The sequence below is a fragment of the Mercenaria mercenaria genome, chromosome 10 (assembly GCF_021730395.1).
Source record: "Mercenaria mercenaria strain notata chromosome 10, MADL_Memer_1, whole genome shotgun sequence".
Classification (NCBI taxonomy): domain Eukaryota; kingdom Metazoa; phylum Mollusca; class Bivalvia; order Venerida; family Veneridae; genus Mercenaria; species Mercenaria mercenaria.
In genome coordinates this window covers 25,325,542-25,350,149 of record NC_069370.1, presented here as the reverse complement: position 1 = coordinate 25,350,149, position 24,608 = coordinate 25,325,542, and the positions used below count along the sequence as shown (strand labels likewise).

The 24,608-nt window shown below is 35.0% G+C and overlaps 1 protein-coding gene across 2 annotated transcripts in view; it reads right to left on the bottom strand.

Moving 5' to 3' along the window:
• Nucleotides 1-1,569: 1,569 nt before the first annotated feature.
• Nucleotides 1,570-24,608, bottom strand: part of LOC123560869 (homeobox even-skipped homolog protein 1-like) — a 39,468-nt gene continuing 16,429 nt past the window's right edge. The window contains exons 2-4 of one of the 2 annotated variants that reach the window (XM_053552545.1): nucleotides 7,306-7,583; nucleotides 2,798-2,958; nucleotides 1,570-2,579 (exon numbers count right to left, since the gene is read on the bottom strand). In XM_053552545.1, coding sequence (XP_053408520.1) covers nucleotides 1,986-2,579; nucleotides 2,798-2,958; nucleotides 7,306-7,576 — 1,026 coding nt within the window. In that variant the 5' untranslated portion in view covers nucleotides 7,577-7,583 and the 3' untranslated portion in view covers nucleotides 1,570-1,985. Of the gene's footprint in view, nucleotides 2,580-2,797; nucleotides 2,959-7,305; nucleotides 7,778-24,608 lie in introns of those variants that run through there. The other variant, XM_053552544.1, reaches the window with a different exon arrangement.

Below are 24,608 nucleotides of genomic sequence, written 5' to 3'. Positions count from 1 at the left end.
AGTTCTTTCTGCGAAATGATGCACATTCCCCTGCAATAGCTTTATTAACATAGCAATAAATAAATAAATAAATAAATAAATAAATAAATAAATAAGTGGATATAACGCGGAAATAAATTATTTCCTAACGTGACACACTCAAAACTATTATTTTTCATTTAATCGAAATTTCAAAATTTGCACACACATTCTTTGAACTCGGAATTACGGAGGTATTAAATCTGAACACAAACTGGTACATACAATATCACACGATAAAGTAAAATTCAGAAAATCTAGGATATCAACGTGGTTAACATTGAAATTGTATTGGACTAGGTCAAAATTTGCTTTTGTCATTGTGTACTGATTTAAAGAACAAGAAATTATGTTTGAAACATTAGTTTTAAATAAATTGAAACTGAATAGTGGCGTTGTGCAAGAGAGTTATCACATTTCAAATCAACCTCTTTCAAAAACCATTAAAACTAATATAGAATAGAGCCGTATGATTGAGATTCGAGCAGCGTTATATCCGTCTGGAAATAAAGAAAAGGAACAGATCATTTATATGTAAATAGGGTTAATTTTGTTTTATAAATATACTTAAAGTGGGTTATATTTTTCATCAAATAGCAATCTTACAACTGTATATCATTCGCTTGGAGATATTTTAAATAAAGTTCCTTCATACTTTTTTTGTTCACTTCTTTTGTTTGCTAGGGAACGACTGTATGTTACCTATATATGTACGCAATTTTTTTTTCTGTTTTGAGACCCCATATGGGGTAAACCCGTTTATTATCTTTAAACAAGCACGCTGAGCTCAGAATAAGCATACATAATTTTATCATAATTGTGTTATTTTATTGTATTTTTTGAGAGGTCGGGGGCGGGGTGTCTTAGTTGTAATATTTGATTTCAGAGGGTTAAAACAATGACTTGATGTTTATTGGGGAAAAAGTATTTGAGCCGTGCCATGAGAAAACCAACATAGTGGCTTTGCGACCAGCATGGATCCAGACCAGCCTGCGCATCCGCGCAGTCTGGTCAGGCTCCATGCTGTTCGCTTTTAAAGCCTACTGTAATTAGAGAAACCGTTAGCGAACAGCATGGATCCTGACCAGACTGCGCGGATGCTGGTCGCAAAGCCACTATGTTGGTTTTTCCATGGCACGGCTCATTTCTGGATAAGAAGATTCACGTTGAAGATACTTATTCACAAATGAGCACAAACTTTTTATACTTTTTGTATTTAATGTAACTGCAAAGAAAAAGATTGTCGGTGATGTACGAGTTCTGATAGTATTATAGGAAGAAAAGGGATAGGGTAATAGTTTTGAAAATTCATGGTTTAGAGACCAGTTCTCCGGCGTCTGTATGTAAGCTGGTATCTCAGTAACCGCTTGTACAGGACTCTGCGATTTTCTGGCATTCACTGCACATGTTACATAACTCTGTCTTGTATTTTTTCAAGGTTATGCCCCTTTTCCAGTTTAGCAATTTTTGGTTGTTTTTATATGTAGAGGAAACTGGAACGGTTTATCTTTAGACACATGAACGAACAGACCAACATGCATAAGCAACAACTTGTGATTTGAATACATTTATTTATAAAAGAAATCTGTTTCTTGCAATAACAAAAATAATATAAATCAGATAACTGTACAAATTTGTGTCTCCCTGCAATTATCTTAAAGAAATAACTAACAAATAAAACTATAAAAGCGAAGTCTATATACAGCATTGTCAAGATTCCTTCATTTTATGGAATGTCTACAGACATTTTTTAATTCATGTAAGCTATTTGGATAAGAACATATTTTTGATCTATAATTGAAACGTTCAAATGCAAAAATAAAATCAAGTTCAAACATGTATATATTATCTTAAAATATTCGTACTTTACTCAAAAAACCGTCTGTTTTAACATCGTGCATTTTATTGACTTGTCGTTTAGAATCGTAAGTCCCAAATGAAAACAAAATAAGTCCTACATGAAAACTTTAATGTTTGGTAAGTTCTGCTTTTTGGAAAAGTGGATTCAATGGTGCAGACATTAATCCAGTTGAAATTGATGTTGTTAGTGATGGATGAAGTCCCGGGTGAAAGCTGCTGGGTATAGATGTCGGAAAGCTCGGGTGAAGCCCAGTTGATAACGAACAAGTTGGAAGACCACACGGACATCCAGATTTAAGTCCTGTGATAGAAGGTATTGCCCCCAAAGCTGGGTTCTCCGTTTTGTATCTCTGAGCTAATGATGAGTCAATTGAGGTAGCTTCGGATGTTGCTGATGATAGCCTGTCTAAAGCAGACGAAGCACTCAGTGACCCGGGAAAAGGAGGTAAAGTATCGAACATTGGTTTAAGTGGGTTCTGTGGTGCCAATGGCGAAAAAGCCGATGAAGTTTGTGACTGATATAGTCCCGGAAGTGGAAGTGATGGATACGATACTGTGGCTGGATTTGGTAAAGCGTATGGATACGATGCGGCGGCTGCAGCGAGATACGCATAGATTTGTGGATCTGGAGGAATTCCGTATGGCCACGTAACAGCCATTCTTTGACGCTTGTCCTTCATACGGCGATTTTGGAACCAGACCTGTAAGCAAAAGGAATAGTGTATAAGAACTTGGGTTTCAACTGTAATGCTGTATCACCATAAATCAGTTAACTATTTATTCATATCATTATCATCAACACAATCAGCATTATTTTCAAAACAAATTGCCTACACTGCAAACCATTCTGAATTTGATTGAACAACAAGTTTCAGTGAACAGATCTTAAGCAATGAAAAGTTTGGCTTAAATAACTAACCTTAATAGTACTTTCTGGAAGATTCAGTTGTTTTGCGAGTTCACATCGTTTTGGTCTTGATACATAATTTTCTTTGTTAAATTCTCTCTCCAATGTGTTGATTTGTTCTTTGGTGAAGGCTGTCCTGTAGCGCCTCACGCCATTATCAAGGTTGGACAAATCTGAAATAAAAAAAAAACACATGAAAATTGAGATTTATTTTTCCAACTTGTGCTGATATTATAGAAAACGTTCTGTGTGTGGTAATCCCTATTTAAATGACCTCCCATTAAGTCAATAAGTTTTTTATGAGTAAAATGTGTAGAAGAAAAAAAATCTTCCTTCAATATAAGATAAAACATAGATAGTGTTAAAATGTTTTATGAAGAATGGATTTCATATTGTACCATTGATACATATCAATTTTGATATCTTTGCGCAACAAAAAAAGTAATTATCGTTTGGGGAAAAAAACAAAATTTTAGCCATAGCTGTTTGACATTGTGTTTGCTTTTCGTATTTATAAATTATTAATTAAATGTAGAGAGCAGCGTAAGCATATTTTAGATTGTTAGGATATTCATTACAGTTTTGTGGGTAGTTTTTGCAGTCAGTGTGCATGTCGGTATACATTTTACGTAATTGAAAATGTCAGTATTTAAAAATCTGTATCTTTATCCATGTTAAAGGCAAATCTAGCTGAATAATTTGACATGTGTACGCAGTTGTTATTTTCGTTACATAATACGTCATCTCCTATAATCACATTCTTTACGCACATCTGTATTAAATATTGTACGTCTTTAAAGTTAGACTTCACTGTCAGCGAATATAATATCTTAATTATCATTACTTCGCAATTCTGCAGTTTATTTATTTTTTGACCTTAGGTTTTTTGTAAGTTTTATACCCAATTAGGTTCGTAATTAATGTCAACTGTTAGGTAACTAGCTCAGGTCTCAATTCAATTTTTGTTCTTATTGCACTGAAAATAAAATAATGTGTTTTAGACAGAACATGGGGATAAAATATCCGAGTGTTTTATAATGCAAAGATCAGAGGTGAGCCATTTATTCTTTTTAAGACCGTGCCCAGATCTGACAATCTCGTTAGAGCGTAATGAAGCGCGATGATCACCGTAATATTTTTTATAAGGGTCCTTACAAAAGTATTAATCTCCAGTTTTACTTTTAAAGAAATGTGAGAATGTGCACGACAAAGTAATGCTGTCTTTTGTTCTGTGATATTTTCTCTAAAGGAATGCCATAAGAACGTAAATTATACTGACACTTGCTCTTCTATTGACTCTGCTCGAGTATATACAATGATGTTTAACAAAATGCTCAATAAAAACTTTTTGTACGCCCCTCCCTTATCCAGATTAGTTCATTATGTATTTGATTGATATAAACGGTGCATGATAGCCACGTATTAACTTAAGCATAATTACTCTAAATGAATATTTCTGCACATTCTAAATCCTTTAAATCACCGCCATTTTTGACCTATAACCTTCTTTTACGTGGTTGTGTACCGGAACAAATCTTATTGTTCAAAATGGCAAAAAACTTTGCGACAGTATTGTTTAAACCTTCGAAAAAAAATCAAGAAATCTAGGTTACATCTTGTTATTTCTTTTATTTATGTTTTTTGTTTCTGTTTTGTGTCCCAACAAAGAAAAAGACGCATGTGATGCTTTCGGAAACAGTTAAAAAAAGTCAGAACACCCCAAAACATTTGAACATTTTACAGTGTTAGCAACTCATGAAATTGATGATGTTGTTCCCCTATGGCATTACAAGTGTGGTGTGATCATATTTTTTAAAAGGCTTACTGTTTTACTTGATCTATAATGCCAGGTGAAGATTGTCTGGTCTGCGAAGTCAATGTAAAAATTGGGATATTTTGAGAATGTGACTGAAATGGGAAGCTCTCTATTGAAGTACGTGCCGAGACACGTAATTTTTGACAACTTCATTAATTTACCGGTAACACATCATAAAACTGTGTAAAACGTGTGATTATCACAATTTGTTGTTCCCGTAGGCATTTAAGTTTGTCAATTCAACGTCATTTTTCATAAATACACGTCAAAATATGACGAACCTGCATTTGTCTTTCATCACTGTTTTCCCTCACCTGGTCCTTTTTTACCGCGTTACAACTACAAGAACGGCCCTTATTTTTCAGGGGCCAAAAGTAACCGCTTCGGGCATCAAAAGGAAGATTAATTGAAACAAGTATTTTTTTGGTAAATGATGTTATTAATTATGTCAGTTGAAACAAAAGCCCTATTATAGTGGAATGATTTTGACAATAACGACTTTGTTGATCATATAAAGGTTAGAGGGCTCAACAACTGTTGTCGTTCCGAAACGTTTTTGTAATTAAATTTCATAGCAAGTCGTAATGGGATAGTGTCATAAACGATATTTCAAGTATTTAGATGGAGAGGCAAAAACTATGATTTTTGTCTTCTTTCCTAAAAAATAACCAAAAAAAAAAAAAAAAAAAAAAAAAAAAAAAACAACAAAAAAACCCACGACATTTTTATATTTCATGGATGATCCTTCTGGTACGTCAAAACTACATTATACCTATATATTCAAACACGTACAAATATAATAACAAAATGGAGCAAATATTCTGTCTTTTGAACAATGCCATTTTATATACTACTTTACTTTTAATATCAAGAAAAATGATTCACTAGAAAAGCAACTTATTTATGACTAGTGTGGTTCTTGTTGTTGTTGATTTTTTTTTAAATAAAACAGTTACATGGTCTGTTTCATAGTTTTATATAAATTATATATAGATGGTAGAAAGAAAATGCGTAAAATATGTTAATTTTAAAATATGTAAATTGCGTACAGAAGAAAGTATATTTTTTACAGAAATAATAATTGGTGTCAGCAGACGACAAGCATAAGGCACTAGATGACAACGATTTATATGGCACAAACGTAATTATAAAACGCCATAAAAGTCTGTAAAGACACAGAAAAAAAACGGGGAAAGCTTTGGATTTCAAACAATTAGCCTTTTGACAATATCACGTTTGTCTTCATAATTACTCTGCATACTTAATTTAGATTTATGAAATTTAATTACGGTGTGGGACAGAAGGATTACTAAAAAGCTTTTTTGTTTATATTTTTAGAGATGTATGTAATAATAATATTAACATAAAACTTATATTTGATTGTTTTGTTTTAAATCCTTTTCATTAGCCACTGGGCACTTCGAAACAAAACAAGTTTTTCATTTAGTTTGCAGTAATGTAAATATTTCTGCAGTAATGTAAATATTTTTCTCGTATATTATTGACATTATATTATTCATTTAGATATTTAGAAACAAAAACACACTAAGGTGTATATTAATACTTATAAATGCATTTTATATTTTATACTCATACTTTTCCCATTTTCTTTTTTAACATGTTTGTAGTAAGAAAATGAATTGTATACGTGCATTATAAATATTTATCACCAAAAGGTGGAAATAAAGAGAAGATATAATATATAGTAGAATTGATTTTAGATACATGTGGATTTGCAAGCAAGACCGGACTCAATTCATCAAGTTCAATATGTAGATTTATTTACCGAGCTTTAAAGCATAAAATTCAATTTTCTGATATTTTGTTTAGGTGACTGAACAATATTTTGCATCAAAACTAAAGAAACACACTGTATATCAAATGTTTTATAAACAATTATATACATGTTGTAGAAATAAAAACACAATTTGATACAAAAAAGGAGATAAAGTCCTAGCTTATCTTCTACTTTAAAAAGTTAACGAGCGAGGATGAAGATTTCTATTTATTACTACACAAGCTCACAGATAAAGATTGTATGCAAAAATACTACATGCGAAATCAAACCAAAGTCCACTCTGCTTAGTGAATATATATATAGCTATATAAATAACAATAAAGGAGCAGAAAAAAAGAACATGTATGCTTGAAAATATCGTTTCGCTCACGATTAAATGAAACTTGCGTTCTACCTTGTCTCTTACACACATTTCTTCACATCAAAGAGCAGAAATCAATTTGTCATTAAACATCTAAAGCACATAAAAATAAACGTACATGTAGTGTTAAAGGCTGAATATCTCGCTCAATAAAAGTTAACAAGCTTTATTTATTATTTACATTGTCACATTAAAGGATTTGTACTTTTTTCCATTAGTTGCGCTTATTATTTTTTTTAACGAGATATGAGTTTGCGTTGGAGAAGATATTGTCTTTTATCTCTCCATTTAATAGTTTTTGTAAATAATTGTTATAATAATGAATTTAACTCATTTAATGTGTAGCTTTGGAGTTTTTTAAGATGAATGGAATAAAATAACAATACATTATTCGCTCATCGTGCTTTCTGAGCAAAAATACTTGTATGTACATACATAGAAACGTATTCAAATTTTTTAAAATGCATTTGTACTAGAAAACTGAAAACAACATTACTCAGTGTAATGATACGTGACTTAAATAAATTACAAAACAAAATACATACCTGTGTCAACGTTTGGATTTCTGTAGTAGTGCGTCCCCAAAGTATCTTTGTCACCGTCGTCGGAATGATCTGAATCCGTCGGTGTCGTCTTCTCTAAACTTGAATCGTGTTCTGAAACTGTCGAACAGGGGGATGACGGCGAAGTAGGACAACTCTGTCCGCGCTCTATTGGGGACGGAATGGTCGGGTATTCCGTTGGGAATCCAGGCCGATGGAACGGCTTCTGTTGAACTCCCATATCCGATGCTGGAGTGACTGCCGGCGATATCATAGTTTTACTGTGAGTGTTGAAAAATCCAACGACAATATATAGAAAAACACGCAAAGAAGTAATAAAAGTTCCGTTCGATAGATTGTTACAGCTCAGCGTATCAAATAATATAATGTTGCCTTTTTCACTTGTGTTACACCTGTAGTTGATATTTAGATCCGTTAAGATTCTTTATTTGCAACAAATGAGTTGTGTGACACAGCTACTGTCGCTCTCAGTATAAAGCGCGCCTGAGTTTTACGACCTTTACCTGTTTTCGATCAACAACCAATCAGCGGCAAAATAGGCGGGACTTAATTACACATCGTTTTTTTTTTCAGTGGACGAGACAGATAATTGTTGTGTTATTGTTATATTTAGCTCCGCCCTACAGGTAGTGCCGCCTGATATCGATCTGGGCGGAGCATTTCTTTGATATGTGTCTTTCTCACGCAATATAGCAATTAGTGAGTTGTAATAGGCAATTCGGTATAAATTAAGATGATTCCAATCTGTGAAAGTTCCATATCTGATCATATTGCCTTCATATGCTACTTATCACCTTTCAGTTATTGTACAGGGTGTAATAAAAGCAGTAATGACCCCCTTTAAGACGATAATTAATTCTTAAGGACGGATGTAACCTTGTTATAGTCTGACCGCATGAGGAGTCTTGCAGAAGCCATAAACTTTGTCCAGCTCTTTGATATAAGATCTTATTAATTTAGACAAAGGATTTTCCTCTTTCATTTGACCATTTCCATAATATTATGCAAATTATAAGAGGACTGTAATAAAAAGTTATTGAGTTTGTTTAATAAAATAATTAGGGAGTTCAAAGGGTTTGTTTACTGCTATCATATACACCATATATTGCTATCATATACACCATATATGTATAATTCCGTTATATCGTGACTCCGATTGAAACTGAAAGTTTGTGTAACTGTAAACATTTCAACGCGGAGTCTGAGAGGTTGTGAAAGTCAATTATAACTGTCTCAGTACAAACGGACATTTTCAAGAGCTCTTCACTCGTATAAGTACCAATGTTATTTCAAAGCTATCATTAAATAGTCAAAAATTTAAGGAATTTCAGCAACAATTCTTATTTTGACCAACACTTTCATCTATACTATAAAAATCTACTTGACTTTGAATCACACAAGAAGTGGACACCCGTGCCCAAATCCTTTGATGTTTTTTACAACGATTAACTAAAGTCTGCTTGAAATAAAGTAATAGATAGATATTTTAAATTCTAAATAGGCAGATAAAGATACGAATACTGAGAAGTATATGGACCTAGCTCTCACTCTCAATTAACAAGTAAACACTAACCCACAGGGCAACGCAAATGTCCTTGTCGGTAACAATAAAATTAAAGATTCAAGGTGCAAAATTACAACATATCTTTATTATCTATGTTACAATTATAACGTGCTTGTGTTTGTAATAAAAGATCGTAGACCCATGATTTAACTTGAATAATTCAAATAATTACAATCACAGATCGCCGTCGATTAATTGTAGAAAAGAAGGATAAATTCTCTATTTCACTTGTAATTCTCTGATCAATGTATTTGTATAGAAATCTATTTTACACCTATCTATACTAAATCCCTTAATTTCATTTACCGAAATAAAAAGAAACAAGGATGTCGTAAACGAATTAAATGTCCCTTTGAAGATCGCCGCTAACAAATATCTACTTACTAACGCTATACATCGGGGTAATGCGTCATTTTTCCACCCCGTCGCGAATTTTATCCTTAAATACAGAAAATGGGTGTTTCAAAAAGAGCAAACCTGAATCTGCCTTTGGAGTCAATTTCGAAAATTGTTTCCCAAATGAGGCGTGTTATTTGAAAAGAAAAATACATCAGAAGATTTCATTTTATTTTAGAGCGGTTTAACGACTGTATAATACAAGCATTAGGCCGCTTTTAGGAGATAATTTCAAAAGTTTGTTCTTTTCATTCGTCTAATTCCTTTCTTTTTCCGTTTTATGACAGTTCATCAATGGACATAAACGTCTTGCGAAAATCTGTCTGACAAAATTAATTTATAAGCAGACTGCTGTCAGCTGACGGATTCAAACACGGGATGTCATTGATGGATACCCTCCAAAAATTGTGAGTGGTGGGGATATAAAGGAGGAACTTCTGGTGTTAACAAGCGACACAGAATGTCCCAAGTCTCCGCATTTTTTCTTATAGGCTAATGTTCGATGTACAATATCTTTGACGAAACAAAGAAAAAATCCAACGTGAGTGTTGTGATATTTTTTGTATGATGTATATAATATTATATTATGGTTTTAAAACATTGATTTTCAAAGCAAAATATGGAGTGTCCGCACAAATGGAACAGATACTTAAATTATGGCGGGATTTGACTTGATAATTAACATGTATTACATGATGAGAAAATGCCCGAGGAAAATATGAAATACCGAAAGTATTCAATAAGTGTGATGATGTCGGGAAGATGAAAGAACTGGGCGTAGAAAATTAGTACTAATATATCCCTATTAGTACATGTTGTAAAATTTATGGTATAATTTTTTTTACAGTTTTTCACAAAAGAAAATCAGACTTTTCTGATAAAAACATGGTGATAATGGTTTGAGACATAGATGCGGAAATAAAGGAAGAAGATTGAGTACCCTGCGGGACTTTGCGACTATTACCCTTTCTTATACCCAAACATACACAAAGACATGTTATCGAATTTAAGTGCATATATGCCAGTATAAGCAACCTTTCCTTTCTAGCAGCCACATAATAAAGATTTAGGCACATTCATGCTTCCGTAGAGACAACATTGTCATCATTTCCCAAGATAATGTGAACTCAACGTTTTCAATCTGAAATTTAGACTGAAGTCTCTAAAAATTCACATTGCCGTGACTCACCTTTATGATATATGTACATTGCTGAGACAGCTACACACTGAGACTGCACAGCTTTCTGTTGTAGTATATATACTATTCAAGGCAAATTTTAATAGAAGCTGTGAAAGACTTTCAAATATAGGATAAAACCTAAGTTTCAGACTTAAAATGTTGATAAATATGGAACCGGGGCTTAACCCAGTCTTTATATTCTTACCATATTATTACAATAAAAATAATGGCCAATCCGTAAAACCATAGAAATGGTATTGGACACATTTTGAAATGGGGCATATTTCGCAAATCAGGGATTTCAAAAAGTAAACTAATTCAAAGACTATGTATAATTAAACAACGGTTGACGCGCGGACCGCTAAGAGAGCATTATGACGTCAAATTGCCGCATGACGTCCGGTTCATTACTACTCGCATAAATGAAATCCAGCAAAATATTTCAATGGACATGTAACAAAGAAAACAATCAAGGCCTTCTCGTGGTTTATAGTCTAATTTACCACGGTTCATCGTTCAGATGCTTAGATACATTTCCTGCGCATCTAAACTCTGAACCATGATAAATTAGACGACAAACCACTCGAAGACCTTGATTATTTGATAATTAATATATGGTATTTATTTACTTTAATATTGTTCTTATAACTATAGGTTCTGTTGCTGTTTTTCTGGACTAATACATATAATTCAAATAGTGCCCCAGACGTAACGCCATACTTTGACGTTGTTTTCAAATGTTGAACAATGATATTGCACGGGTATTTCCTGCATGTTGCACGGGTATTTCCTGCTTGTATATACTTGACAGGAAATCAGAAACGATAACTACATGACAAATGTTACACTCGTTGTTTTTCCAGTGGCATGGTGACACATCTTGTGTTCTGCTGAAAGCCCACCGACCAGACTGTTATCCGTCAGTCTGTGAGTACTAACATTTATGATTTGAGCCAACTTACAGGCAATTTTTCGCTCACAGGAACAGCTATAAATATATATCGATATGCATCAAAGCATTCAGCATACTTAACTAATATTCAATATTTAGAAAAGCATAATAGTATGAACAGTCTGTCCCCGGCATGGCAATGATTCCGGAACGCTGTGTCTGCCTAACCGTTACGTTTTTTTTTTATCTAAGCGGGTCACGCGAACGTTTAGAAGAAATATTATTAAAGTCAAAATTTACCAGCCTGCAATTTTCAGCCAGGATTAGAAGTGAAAATCGTCCGCAATGATTTAATTGGGAAAGAGTACTGTAGACAAATTTGTCCCAGACTTAGAGCAAAAAGTAGCCACCCTAATTGTTTAGATGTGTCCAAGTTAGTTTACTCATCGTCTTGGAACACGAGTACTGAATGGAGCATAGGCATATATTCCATTCAGCCTTATTCGACGAGGAGATGACCCTTTAATGGATTGGAATACAAAATACAACAGAAGTATAGCTTTATTATTTTGTTTGGCCACCTATGACACCGTTACGGATATGCCCAATAGAACTAAAGGAATCAGCGCGGGAGCCATATGGTTTATTAACATTGTGTAATTTTTGTGTCGTTTCTTATGGTTTATTAACATTGTGTAAGTTTTGTGTCGTTTCTTATGGTTTATTAAGATTGTGTAATTTTTGTGTTGTGTCGTTTCTTATGGTTTATTAACATTGTGTAAGTTTTGTGTCGTTTCTTATGGTTTATTAACATTGTGTAATTTTTGTGTCGTTTCTTATGGTTTATTAACATTGTGTAAGTTTTGTGTCGTTTCTTATGGTTTATTAACATTGTGTAATTTTTGTGTTGTGTCGTTTCTTATGGTTTATTAACATTGTGTAAGTTTTGTGTCGTTTCTTCTGGTTTATTAACATTGTGTAGCTTTTGTGTCGTTTCTTATGGATTATTAACATTTTATGTAATTTTTGTGTCGTTTCTTATGGTTTATTAACATTGTGTGACTTTTGTGTCGTTTCTTATGAATTATTAACATTTTATGTACTTTTTGTGTCGTTTCTTATGGTTTATCAACATTGTGTAATTTTTGTGTCGTGCAGGACTACATTTCTGTGCGGAAGGATTTAAAAAAGTATTTCAGAACATGTCAGCAATGTCAGATGTGGATGTAAAATGTGGACAGTAATTGTAAACATTAGTGCATAGCAAAAAAAAAATAAAATAAAATAAATAAATAAATAAAAATCGTTGAGGACAGCCGTTTTCTAGTTTTTACTGACTTGGATAGTAACGGTTAAACTGTAGAAATACAGGGCTGCCTAGCTGTATCTGTGTTGTAAACTTTACACCTCTTGCTCAGAAATGCTTTTGCATCTATACATCAAAGAAGGAGAAATGATACTGGGCCGACACCCTAGCTTCTAAAGGAACCCAGCGCCGGAGACATCTGATGACAGATTATTGAACACTAATATTTCCCTACGGGTGCAGGTCACTGACGTCTAAATTAGGGCCAGTTTTTGTTTGAATTTCATTGTGAATATATGTGTGATAATTTGCTAGAAAAAAAAACGCGAGAGAAGGTTATAACTTATAATAAAACAGAACAAAACAGAATTTTATTACAGACTTGTACATGGTACATCGTTACACATAATAAACAACATATCATTATAATAATAAAGTCACGTGAACATAGATAATGAACTACAGTAGTATACTATACAGATATGGAGAATGAACAATCATTAGGCCTATATATAATACATAGACATATAATATCTATCATATTAAATATTATATTATATTTAGGTTATATTTGGTGAAGTTAAGCTGAATTTTAGTATGAGAAGTAGAACCAGATCATAACAGTGAGATTTCGATATCATTTTGAATAAGACAAATATTATTGTGCAGATGAAAAAGACCTACATTTCTCTTCATGGCATGCCAGTTTTAGGATAATTCTTCAAAATGAGATTAGAACTTTTGCTCTGAAAGGATCTAGCTATGTGTTGTAGCTCTGTGAAAATTGTCCAGTTTATAAATATTTCCAGGGAAAATTATTCAGTTGCGTTCAACCTTATGGAACATTTTTCGCATGCAATAACCATAGCTAAGGCTAGATTTTGGTAAAAAAGAAAAAGAAAAAAAAAAAAAGAAAAAATTTTAAATTTGGTAAGGAAAACTCAGTCCCAGTATCAGTGGTAACAGCAGGCATAATTTCGGAAGGTGGGTCTCCCAGACGAATAGAAAAGGGGAAACAATCCGTTAGAATATAATAAAATCCGTACTTTTCTCTTCATAGCAACTCTTCAAAATGAGGTAAAAATTTATAATCTAAAATGGTCTTAACTATGTGTCAACACAGAATATGTTCTTATGAGAAAGGAGTGGGATATTTGAAAAATAATATCACAATATAGGCATTGTGTGAATGTGATATTAACTTACCGAAGGATATGATGTTTAGCATTTACATTAAGCATAATAATAAGAAATTAAGATATGTTGCTATCAATCAATGTTTTGCTGAATAATTCGTCTAAAGACGTTCCTTTGTTGCCGGTAAACTTCAAAGAGAAATAATTATTAACCTGATTAGCATCAGCTTATTGTTAATTAGGGAAAAGAAAGAACAATAATTGTGTTATAATTTGATTTGAATCAGTAAGTACGGTAATCAGTTATTGTTCACTGAAGTATATAATACACACATCACTGAAGAAGGACACACATTTTCATACATATGTGACCGAAATTTGTGATTTTATCAATGTAAGTGAACACATATATACATGCTTCATAGCCAGACGAACGGACGCGCTGATCTAGTGGTAAGGAAGTGGTGTATATAACTTGACACTCTGAACCAGTGGTATATAGGAAGTGGTGTATATATCTTGACACTCCGATCCAGTGGTAAGGAATTGGTGTATGTATCTTGACACGCTGATCCAGTGGTAAGGAATTGGTGTATGTATCTTGACACGCTGATCCAGTGGTAAGGAATTGGTGTATGTATCTTGACACTCTGATCAAGTGGTAAGGAATTGGTGTATGTATCTTGACACGCTGATCTAGTGGTAAGGAAGTGGTGTATATAACTTGACACTCTGAACCAGTGGTAAGGAATTGGTGTACGTATCTTGACACTCTGATCCAGTGGTAAGGAATTGATGTAGAAAAATACCAAAATACCCCACGACCAGCTTCAAAAAAAAAGTTGCACAGAAGAGAACGACATGAGATTGATTTAGCTTTGTCACTTACAACAACAACAACAACAATAGATAACACTCCCCGCAAATTAAAAAAAAAAGAAAAAATGTTTACCATACTGGCGAAACGAATGACGACACAATAAAATGATGAAACGAACATGTTGGGTGACAAACTTCAGCGCGGGATTCGAACCTGTTTTGTATTTATCCAAATCCTGACTACTCATCCTACAGTTTTTTGACAAAGTCAGTCCGAATATATGACGACTCACCTTAAACTAAACTTGTCGGTCATGGGCTCAGTGACGAACTATTGTGTTGTTGATGATAACATAGAGTAATTTATTACAGGACTCCTTATATAAATCACGGGTCTATAGTCAACATGTTTCCTGGGATAATAAAGTCAACGATATGAAAATAAGTATTTCGAAATTAATTTCTGATGTCATGTAACAAAAAACTTATTGACTTGCTTGCCCGAAGTCCGAAGGGCCGAGGGTTAACAGCTTTAACTATTAACCGCATAGCCATTAAAAAGTGTATAAATAGCACAGCATGATATGTATTATAATTATCAGCAAGTTATAGCAAGGATGTGCCCGATTGAACATTGAACATGTTCCCGAGGATGGCTGTTAAATTCATGTACGTTTTAACTGATGTATATGTTAAATTATACTCTATCATCATTAACTTACCTGTCATTGTTATAATGCAGCATTACGCCCCTTATTTCTGTGCTATCACTTACAATTTTGTATATTACTGTTATTCTGAAATAATTTTTACATCTGCGTTTCATTATTAAAGGTCCGACCTTTTGTCCTTTACTTCAGTTTGACTTTCTTTTTAAAATATGTCATTACAATTAAAATGTAAATTTCTTACATTGAAGATTTAAAATGAAGTATGTAAGTCGTAAGTTGGGTTATTTTATAAGTACACCGGTCAATATTTCTACATTCTTTGCACCAATCCTAAATGACAAGACCAATAACTCCATGTTATGCACACTAAGCCTCTGACGATTACATTCCCGTAGAATAAATTCACAAAAAAAAATCCAATATTTTCAAACGCCTATCAAGCAAAAAGTAAATGAGATTATTTTAGAGCGATTTCTGTCAATATCTATATCTGCCATAAATTCGTGTAAATTGAAGTTCAATAACCTTTGTACAAAAATGACTTAAAATGGGATAAAATAATGAAAAATTGCGTTTGTTTGTGCTCTAAATGTGGTCCCTAAATGTATTCACCACCTGCGTACTTAAGCTGTATAAGAAAGTTTAGACCTGTTTATTATTACATAAAATGTAAGGAGTTAATTCTTTCCTGTGGTGTGGTGGGTAGTCATTATTTTGCTACTAATTTTCTACAATGTTTGGCGTTTAATGATCATGTTTTTGCTTAAAACTGCTAAAAACTGCGCAAACCACACCGTGTTTAACACGTTAGGGGTAAAATTTACAAAATCTGCTAATAAATAGATACAAGATCATAGAACCAAGTGGGATGTTTAGGTTTTTGATAGCATTTTAAGCCTTTGATGTGACCAATGATTGAAAAAACATAATGTCAGATTATATGTATGATTAGCACACTGTGAAAATCGCGCGTGTACCCGGTGTAGATATAAAACTCCTTTGATAACAACGTTAGACAAAAACACGTTATCTGTTAATGTTTGCGGTCTCTGACATGTAGTTAGAAGCAAAATTATGTAGGGTTAAAACAAATCTTATCTATTATCCACAGTGTATCATTAAAGAACTCGGCTATGATAACAGCAAAAACAGATCAATATCCAATGTATAGATGGAAGCCAGTTAATGCAATCGTAGGTCTGCACTCGTAGACGAGCATTAAATGTAGACCCAGGTCTACACTCTTAGACAAACGTTCAATGTAGACCCAGGCCTGCACTCATGGATCAACATTCAATGTAGACCAAGACCTGCATTCGCAGATCTACATTCGATGTGGCCCATACCTGCATTTTGAAAATTGTAATATGTTTAATGAACGAGACTTAAATACACAATAAATATATTGTTTCATTTTCAAGTACAAATGTTGTTCGATACATAAGATAATGGGACAGTGATTGAGTATTAACTTGTATTTGATTAACAGTATTTTTTCCTGGATACAGGTTAATTGTTCGATAGTAAAGTATAGATATATAGAATACGTGTTAAAAGTTCGCCAAAAGTGAAAATATTATAGTATAGAAGTTTTGTGACAACATTGCGAAAAATTGTCGTTTATTAATCTATTAGTTTATTCAAAGAAGTATAAAATACATTTTTAATTTTTTTATAGCTCTTTGGTTTATTGTCTCTCCTGAAAATTATTATGTACTTTCTCTGCTCCATATTATATAATGCTTTCATTTGCTGTAGGCATTGTATTTATGCAATAAATCGAAATTGAATTGAACTGAATGTACGCACAGCTAATCTCAAGAAGGTATAGCACGCGCTAAAAGATATGAAAAATCTGTAATCCCCTGTTCATATAGTAAAAATCTTCGTGATAGTTATTATGAATAACCTTTACACTACATTAGTGTCACTTTATCCTAAATCTTTTCTAAAAGACTTTTTCCTATGGTGTGCTTGTTTTATTCTTAGGTTTTCCACTTTTTATTTTAAAAATCTGACATTTATTAAATCAGTCAGTGAGTCCCTTTTGAGAAACATTGAGAAGTCATAATTCGCACATACTTTATTACACAATGACTGGCTCGGGGGCAAATAGGTCACACTTCCAATTAACAGGCTCTGGTGTCATAAAAAGATACATTTTACATTGTCAAGTATGTTTGCTAGTTTGTTTTTCTGTTCATTTTTCATCAGTGTGTGACAATATGTTTTTCAAATGTTCATTACATAGCAAAATTAATTTTAACAAGTTAAATATGATTAAAAATAAAAAACGCATTTCACATCTATTTATAATAACTGAAAATGAAATTGTCAAGTTTGTAAGCACTTTTAAAAAATATATATTTTTTTCCTGCTTTCTATTTTTTAAGATAATAGTAGTTTCATGTACATGTATGTTATGCTCGCCTAATATACATGATTTTGTGTGTTTATATTTGTTTTTATGTCTCAGTTTCTTTAATGTAAAATATAAAGAAGATAATATAGTGTTGATCATATTTTCATATACTATGCCAAAGAAGTATAAAACACATGTTTATAGCTCTTTGACTATGCAAAATAAAAGAATAAATAACGTAGTGTCTTCTTTTTTCCGTTCCGTATTTTACATTATTGAAAAACAGAATTAAACCAAGTTGATGACTATATTTGCTGTTGTTGTTTTACCAGTACTTTAAATTGGTGAAAAATAAATCACCCTTCCCACTACGTTTTTACATGAAATCTCTAATCTATAATCCTTGTTTTTTTATGATCGGCACCTCCCGTGATACGATAAGCGGAGATAGCCGAACCATAACGATCTAAAAAAATATCCGATAGTGATCGATATTTAGCTAGACGGTCGAAGGGAGACAACAAGGTATAGCTTTGATCTCAATAAACAAGGAAAGATAATAGAATCGATTTTTGCCCAATTCTTCAGTATGCGTAGATCAACATTCAATGTAAACATAGATCTGCGCTCGTAGACAAACATTCAATATAGAACCAGATCTGCACTCGTAGAAAAGCATTCAATGTAGATCCAGGTCTGCACTCGTACACCAGCATTCAATGTAGACCCAGATCTGCACTTGTAGACCAGCATTCAATGTAGACCCAGTTCTGCACCCGTAGACAAGCATTCAATGTAGACCCAGGTCTGCACTCGTAGACAAACATTCAATGTAGACCCTGGTCTGCACTCGTAGACAAGCATTCAATGTAGACATAGGTCTGCACTCGTAGATCAGCATTCAATGTAGACCCTGGTCTGCACTCGTAGACAAGCATTCAATGTAGACCCAGATCTGCACTCGTAGATAAGCATTCAATGTAGACCCAGGTCTCCACTCGTTGATCAGCATTCAATGTAGACACAGGTCTGCACTCGTAGATCAGCATTCAGTGTAGACCAAGGTCTGCACTAGTAGATCAGCATTCAATGTAGACCCAGGTCTGCACTCGTAGATCAGCATTCAGTGTAGACCAAGGTCTGCACTAGTAGATCAGCATTCAATGTAGACCTAGGTCTGCACTCGTAGATCAGTATTCAATGTAGATTCATGTCTTCAATTGCAGATCAGCATTCAATGTAGACCCAGGTCTGCACTCGCAGATCAGTATTCAATGTAGATTCATGTCTTCAATTGCGGACCAGCATTCAATGTAGACCCAGGTCTGCACTCGCAGATCAGTATTCAATGTAGATTCATGTCATCAATTGCAGATCAGCATTGAATATGTAGACACAGGTCTGCACTCGCAGATCAGTATTCAATGTAGATTCATGTCTTCAACTGCAGATCAGCATTCAATGTAGACACAGGTCTGCACTCGTAGACAAACATTCAATGTAGACCCAGGTCTGCACTCGTAGACAAGCATTCAATGTAGACATAGGTCTGCACTCGTAGATCAGCATTCAATGTAGACCCTGGTCTGACTCGTAGACAAGCATTCAATGTAGACCCAGAGCTGCACTCGTAGATTAGCATTCAATGTAGACCCAGGTCTCCACTCGTTGATCAGCATTCAATGTTGACCCAGGTCTGCACTCGTAGATCAGCATTCAGTGTAGACCAAGGTCTGCACTAGTAGATCAGCATTCAATGTAGACCCAGGTCTGCACTCGTAGATCAGTATTCAATGTAGATTCATGTCTTCAATTACAGATCAGAATTCAATGTAGACCCAGGTCTGCACTCGCAGATCAGTATTCAATGTAGATTCATGTCTTCAATTGCAGATCAGCATTCAATGTAGACCCAGGTCTGCACTCGCAGATCAGTATTCAATGTAGATTCATGTCTTCAACTGCAGATCAGCATTCAATGTAGATTCATGTCTTCAATTACAGATCAGAATTCAATGTAGACCCAGGTCTGCACTCGCAGATCAGTATTCAATGTAGATTCATGTCTTCAATTGCAGATCAGCATTCAATGTAGACCCAGGTCTGCACTCGCAGATCAGTATTCAATGTAGATTCATGTCTTCAATTGCAGATCAGCATTGAATATGTAGACACAGGTCTGCACTCGCAGATCAGTATTCAATGTAGATTCATGTCTTCAACTGCAGATCAGCATTCAATGTAGACACAGGTCTGCACTCGTAGACAAACATTCAATGTAGACCCAGGTCTGCACTCGTAGACAAGCATTCAATGTAGACATAGGTCTGCACTCGTAGATCAGCATTCAATGTAGACCCTGGTCTGACTCGTAGACAAGCATTCAATGTAGACCCAGAGCTGCACTCGTAGATTAGCATTCAATGTAGACCCAGGTCTCCACTCGTTGATCAGCATTCAATGTTGACCCAGGTCTGCACTCGTAGATCAGCATTCAGTGTAGACCAAGGTCTGCACTAGTAGATCAGCATTCAATGTAGACCCAGGTCTGCACTCGTAGATCAGCATTCAGTGTAGACCAAGGTCTGCACTAGTAGATCAGCATTCAATGTAGACCTAGGTCTGCACTCGTAGATCAGTATTCAATGTAGATTCATGTCTTCAATTGCAGATCAGCATTCAATGTAGACCCAGGTCTGCGCTCGCAGATCAGTATTCAATGTAGATTCAGTCTTCAATTGCGACCAGCATTCAATGTAGACCCAGGTCTGCACTCGCAGATCAGTATTCAATGTAGATTCATGTCTTCAATTGCAGATCAGCATTGAATATGTAGACACAGGTCTGCACTCGCAGATCAGTATTCAATGTAGATTCATGTCTTCAACTGCAGATCAGCATTCAATGTAGACACAGGGCTGCACTCGTAGACAAACATTCAATGTAGACCCAGGTCTGCACTCGTAGACAAGCATTCAATGTAGACATAGGTCTGCACTCGTAGATCAGCATTCAATGTAGACCCTGGTCTGACTCGTAGACAAGCATTCAATGTAGACCCAGAGCTGCACTCGTAGATTAGCATTCAATGTAGACCCAGGTCTCCACTCGTTGATCAGCATTCAATGTTGACCCAGGTCTGCACTCGTAGATCAGCATTCAGTGTAGACCAAGGTCTGCACTAGTAGATCAGCATTCAATGTAGACCCAGGTCTGCACTCGTAGATCAGCATTCAGTGTAGACCAAGGTCTGCACTAGTAGATCAGCATTCAATGTAGACCTAGGTCTGCACTCGTAGATCAGTATTCAATGTAGATTCATGTCTTCAATTGCAGATCAGCATTCAATGTAGACCCAGGTCTGCGCTCGCAGATCAGTATTCAATGTAGATTCATGTCTTCAATTGCAGATCAGCATTCAATGTAGATTCATGTCTTCAATTACAGATCAGAATTCAATGTAGACCCAGGTCTGCACTCGCAGATCAGTATTCAATGTAGATTCATGTCTTCAATTGCAGATCAGCATTCAATGTAGACCCAGGTCTGCACTCGCAGATCAGTATTCAATGTAGATTCATGTCTTCAATTGCAGATCAGCATTGAATATGTAGACACAGGTCTGCACTCGCAGATCAGTATTCAATGTAGATTCATGTCTTCAACTGCAGATCAGCATTCAATGTAGACACAGGTCTGCACTCGTAGACAAACATTCAATGTAGACCCAGGTCTGCACTCGTAGACAAGCATTCAATGTAGACATAGGTCTGCACTCGTAGATCAGCATTCAATGTAGACCCTGGTCTGACTCGTAGACAAGCATTCAATGTAGACCCAGAGCTGCACTCGTAGATTAGCATTCAATGTAGACCCTGGTCTCCACTCGTTGATCAGCATTCAATATTGACCCAGGTCTGCACTCGTAGATCAGCATTCAGTGTAGACCAAGGTCTGCACTAGTAGATCAGCATTCAATGTAGACCCAGGTCTGCACTCGTAGATCAGTATTCAATGTAGATTCATGTCTTCAATTACAGATCAGAATTCAATGTAGACCCAGGTCTGCACTCGCAGATCAGTATTCAATGTAGATTCATGTCTTCAATTGCAGATCAGCATTCAATGTAGACCCAGGTCTGCACTCGCAGATCAGTATTCAATGTAGATTCATGTCTTCAATTGCAGATCAGCATTCAATGTAGATTCATGTCTTCAATTACAGATCAGAATTCAATGTAGACCCAGGTCTGCACTCGCAGATCAGTATTCAATGTAGATTCATGTCTTCAATTGCAGATCAGCATTCAATGTAGACCCAGGTCTGCACTCGCAGATCAGTATTCAATGTAGATTCATGTCTTCAATTGCAGATCAGCATTCAATGTAGATTCATGTCTTCAATTGCAGATCAGCATTCAATGTAGACCCAGGTCTGCACTCGCAGATCAGTATTCAATGTAGATTCATGTCTTCAATTGCAGATCAGCATTCAATGTAGACCCAGGTCTGCACTCGCAGATCAGTATTCAATGTAGATTCATGTCTTCAATTGCAGATCAGCATTCAATGTAGATTCATGTCTTCAATTGCAGATCAGCATTCAATGTAGACCCAGGTCTGCACTCGCAGATCAGTATTCAATGTAGATTCATGTCTTCAATTGCAGATCAGCATTCAATGTAGACCCAGGTCTGCACTCGCAGATCAGTATTCAGTGTAGATTCATGTCTTCAATTGCAGATCAGCATTCAATGTAGATTCATGTCTTCAATTGCAGATCAGCATTCAATGTAGACCCAGGTCTGCACTCGCAGATCAGTATTCAATGTAGATTCATGTCTTCAATTGCAGATCAGCATTCAATGTAGACCCAGGTCTGCACTCGCAGATCAGTATTCAATGTAGATTCATGTCTTCAATTGCAGATCAGCATTCAATGTAGATTTATGTCTTCAATTGCAGATCAGCATTGAATATGTAGACACAGGTTTACATTCAATGTAGCATACCCAGCTTTATTATATTTGAACTGGCATATCACAGTAGGTTGTCCCCACCCACCCCGTTGAAAATAATCCGTTTCCCTGCTGATAAAACTTTGAGCAATAGATGATATAGGAACATCAATATTCCTCTTCAATTTTATGTGAAAATATTTATTTTTACTGAACATCTTCTTGCTTCCAATTTTGTTTTAAAAGTATTACCATCACTTAAATTGAGCACAAAATGAGAAACACTGAACCTTTTAATTCCTTTCATTTTAGAGGTAAATAAATTATGTTTTCCAAATATGACTACTTATTAGCACACATGTAGGTGTTCTTGACTTCATGAACACTACGATTGTATATTTAGAATTGTAATAAAGTAAAAGCTTCTTGTTTCCATTTAATTAACGTCAAAGTTTTTCAAGAAACTAAAAACTGTTGGATTTCTTAACTGTGCTACTTTACAGAGCTACATATGTACGAACCAACAACTGACGATTCAGTTCAGATTTTTGAAATAACAGCGTTCATAATTGTCTCATTAGACAAAAACAGAAAACAAAATGAACAGAACAAAATAGAACAGAGCTATGATATTCACCCAGCTGTTAAAGGAATGGCAGAACAATACAGATCAACATAAATTACATTAGTTCCGACTGAAAGTTAAATATTTTTGGACTATGGAAACATTTGACGACATGAGAAAAACGACAATAAGAATTGTTATCTTAGTTGCAATTTAGGCGAACAGTGAAAGCTGGTGAGTGGGGGAGGGAATGTGTACATTTATTTAAATAAAACATACAACATGAATTCCACAGCTGTATAAAGCAGTGGAAAATTAACAGACGCGCAATATCATGTCTATTTTAGAAATGAAATCCAAGCTTGAATGATTTTTTTTGTCTCTGTATAATAGTTTTATCATTATTATTATTATTATTATACCAGATTTATATAGCGCCCTTTTCATGATCAATTTCACGTTCAAAGGCGCTTTACATAGTTCAAATGCAGCCACACAGGGCGCATAATTCATCCTCTACTAGTACAGACACAGAGCGATCTGACCAGAGGGACAGAGTGAGACAAAGCCCCCGTGACAGAGAGATCAGAAATCAGATACAGGCTTGTCCGGCTAACTTAGCCGTTGCGAATAGACACCCTGGTTCTTTAACGTGCCCAGTGTATAGCACTGATACACGCAAGGATTGCCTGGGTTCCTGACCAGTACACCTCTAGTTGGGTGGGAAACACTGAAAAGCGTTTCTGAAAATTCCGAGTAGCTGCCGGGGATCGAACCCCCGACCTCAGGATTGGAAGGCCAGTGTGCAAACCACTGAGCTATCCGTCCACCCTTTTATTGACCTACCCGATATTTTCTAAGTCCAAAAGGGGCCATAATTCTTGCAAAAAGCACGATGGAGTTATGTTTCTTGCTGTATAGAGTCAGTTTTTGATGGTGAATAAGTGTTTCAAGTTTTAAAGCAATAGCCTTGATAGTTTAGGAGAAAAGCTGACATAAACACAAAACTTAACCAAGAAATCTGATTTTCTAAGTCAAAAAAGGGCCATAATTCTTGCAAAAAAGCAATGTAGAGTTCCGGTACTTGACGTGCAGAGTCAACTTTTAATGGCGAATAACTGTTCCAAGTTTTAAAGCAATAGCTTTGACCGTTTAAGAGAAAACTTGACCTAAACGCAAAACTTAACCAAGAAATCTGATATTTTCCAAGTCCAAAAGGGGCCATAATTCTTGCAAAAGGCAGGCTGGAGTTACGTTTCTTGCTGTACAGAGTAAGCTATTAATGGTAAACAAGTGTTGCAAGTTTTAAAGCAATAGCTTTGATAATTTAGTAGAAATGCTGACCTAAACACTAACGCAAACGCCAACGCCAACACTAAGTGATGACAATAACTCATCTTTAAAAAGATAAAAATCAGATGACCTAAGAAAGAAAA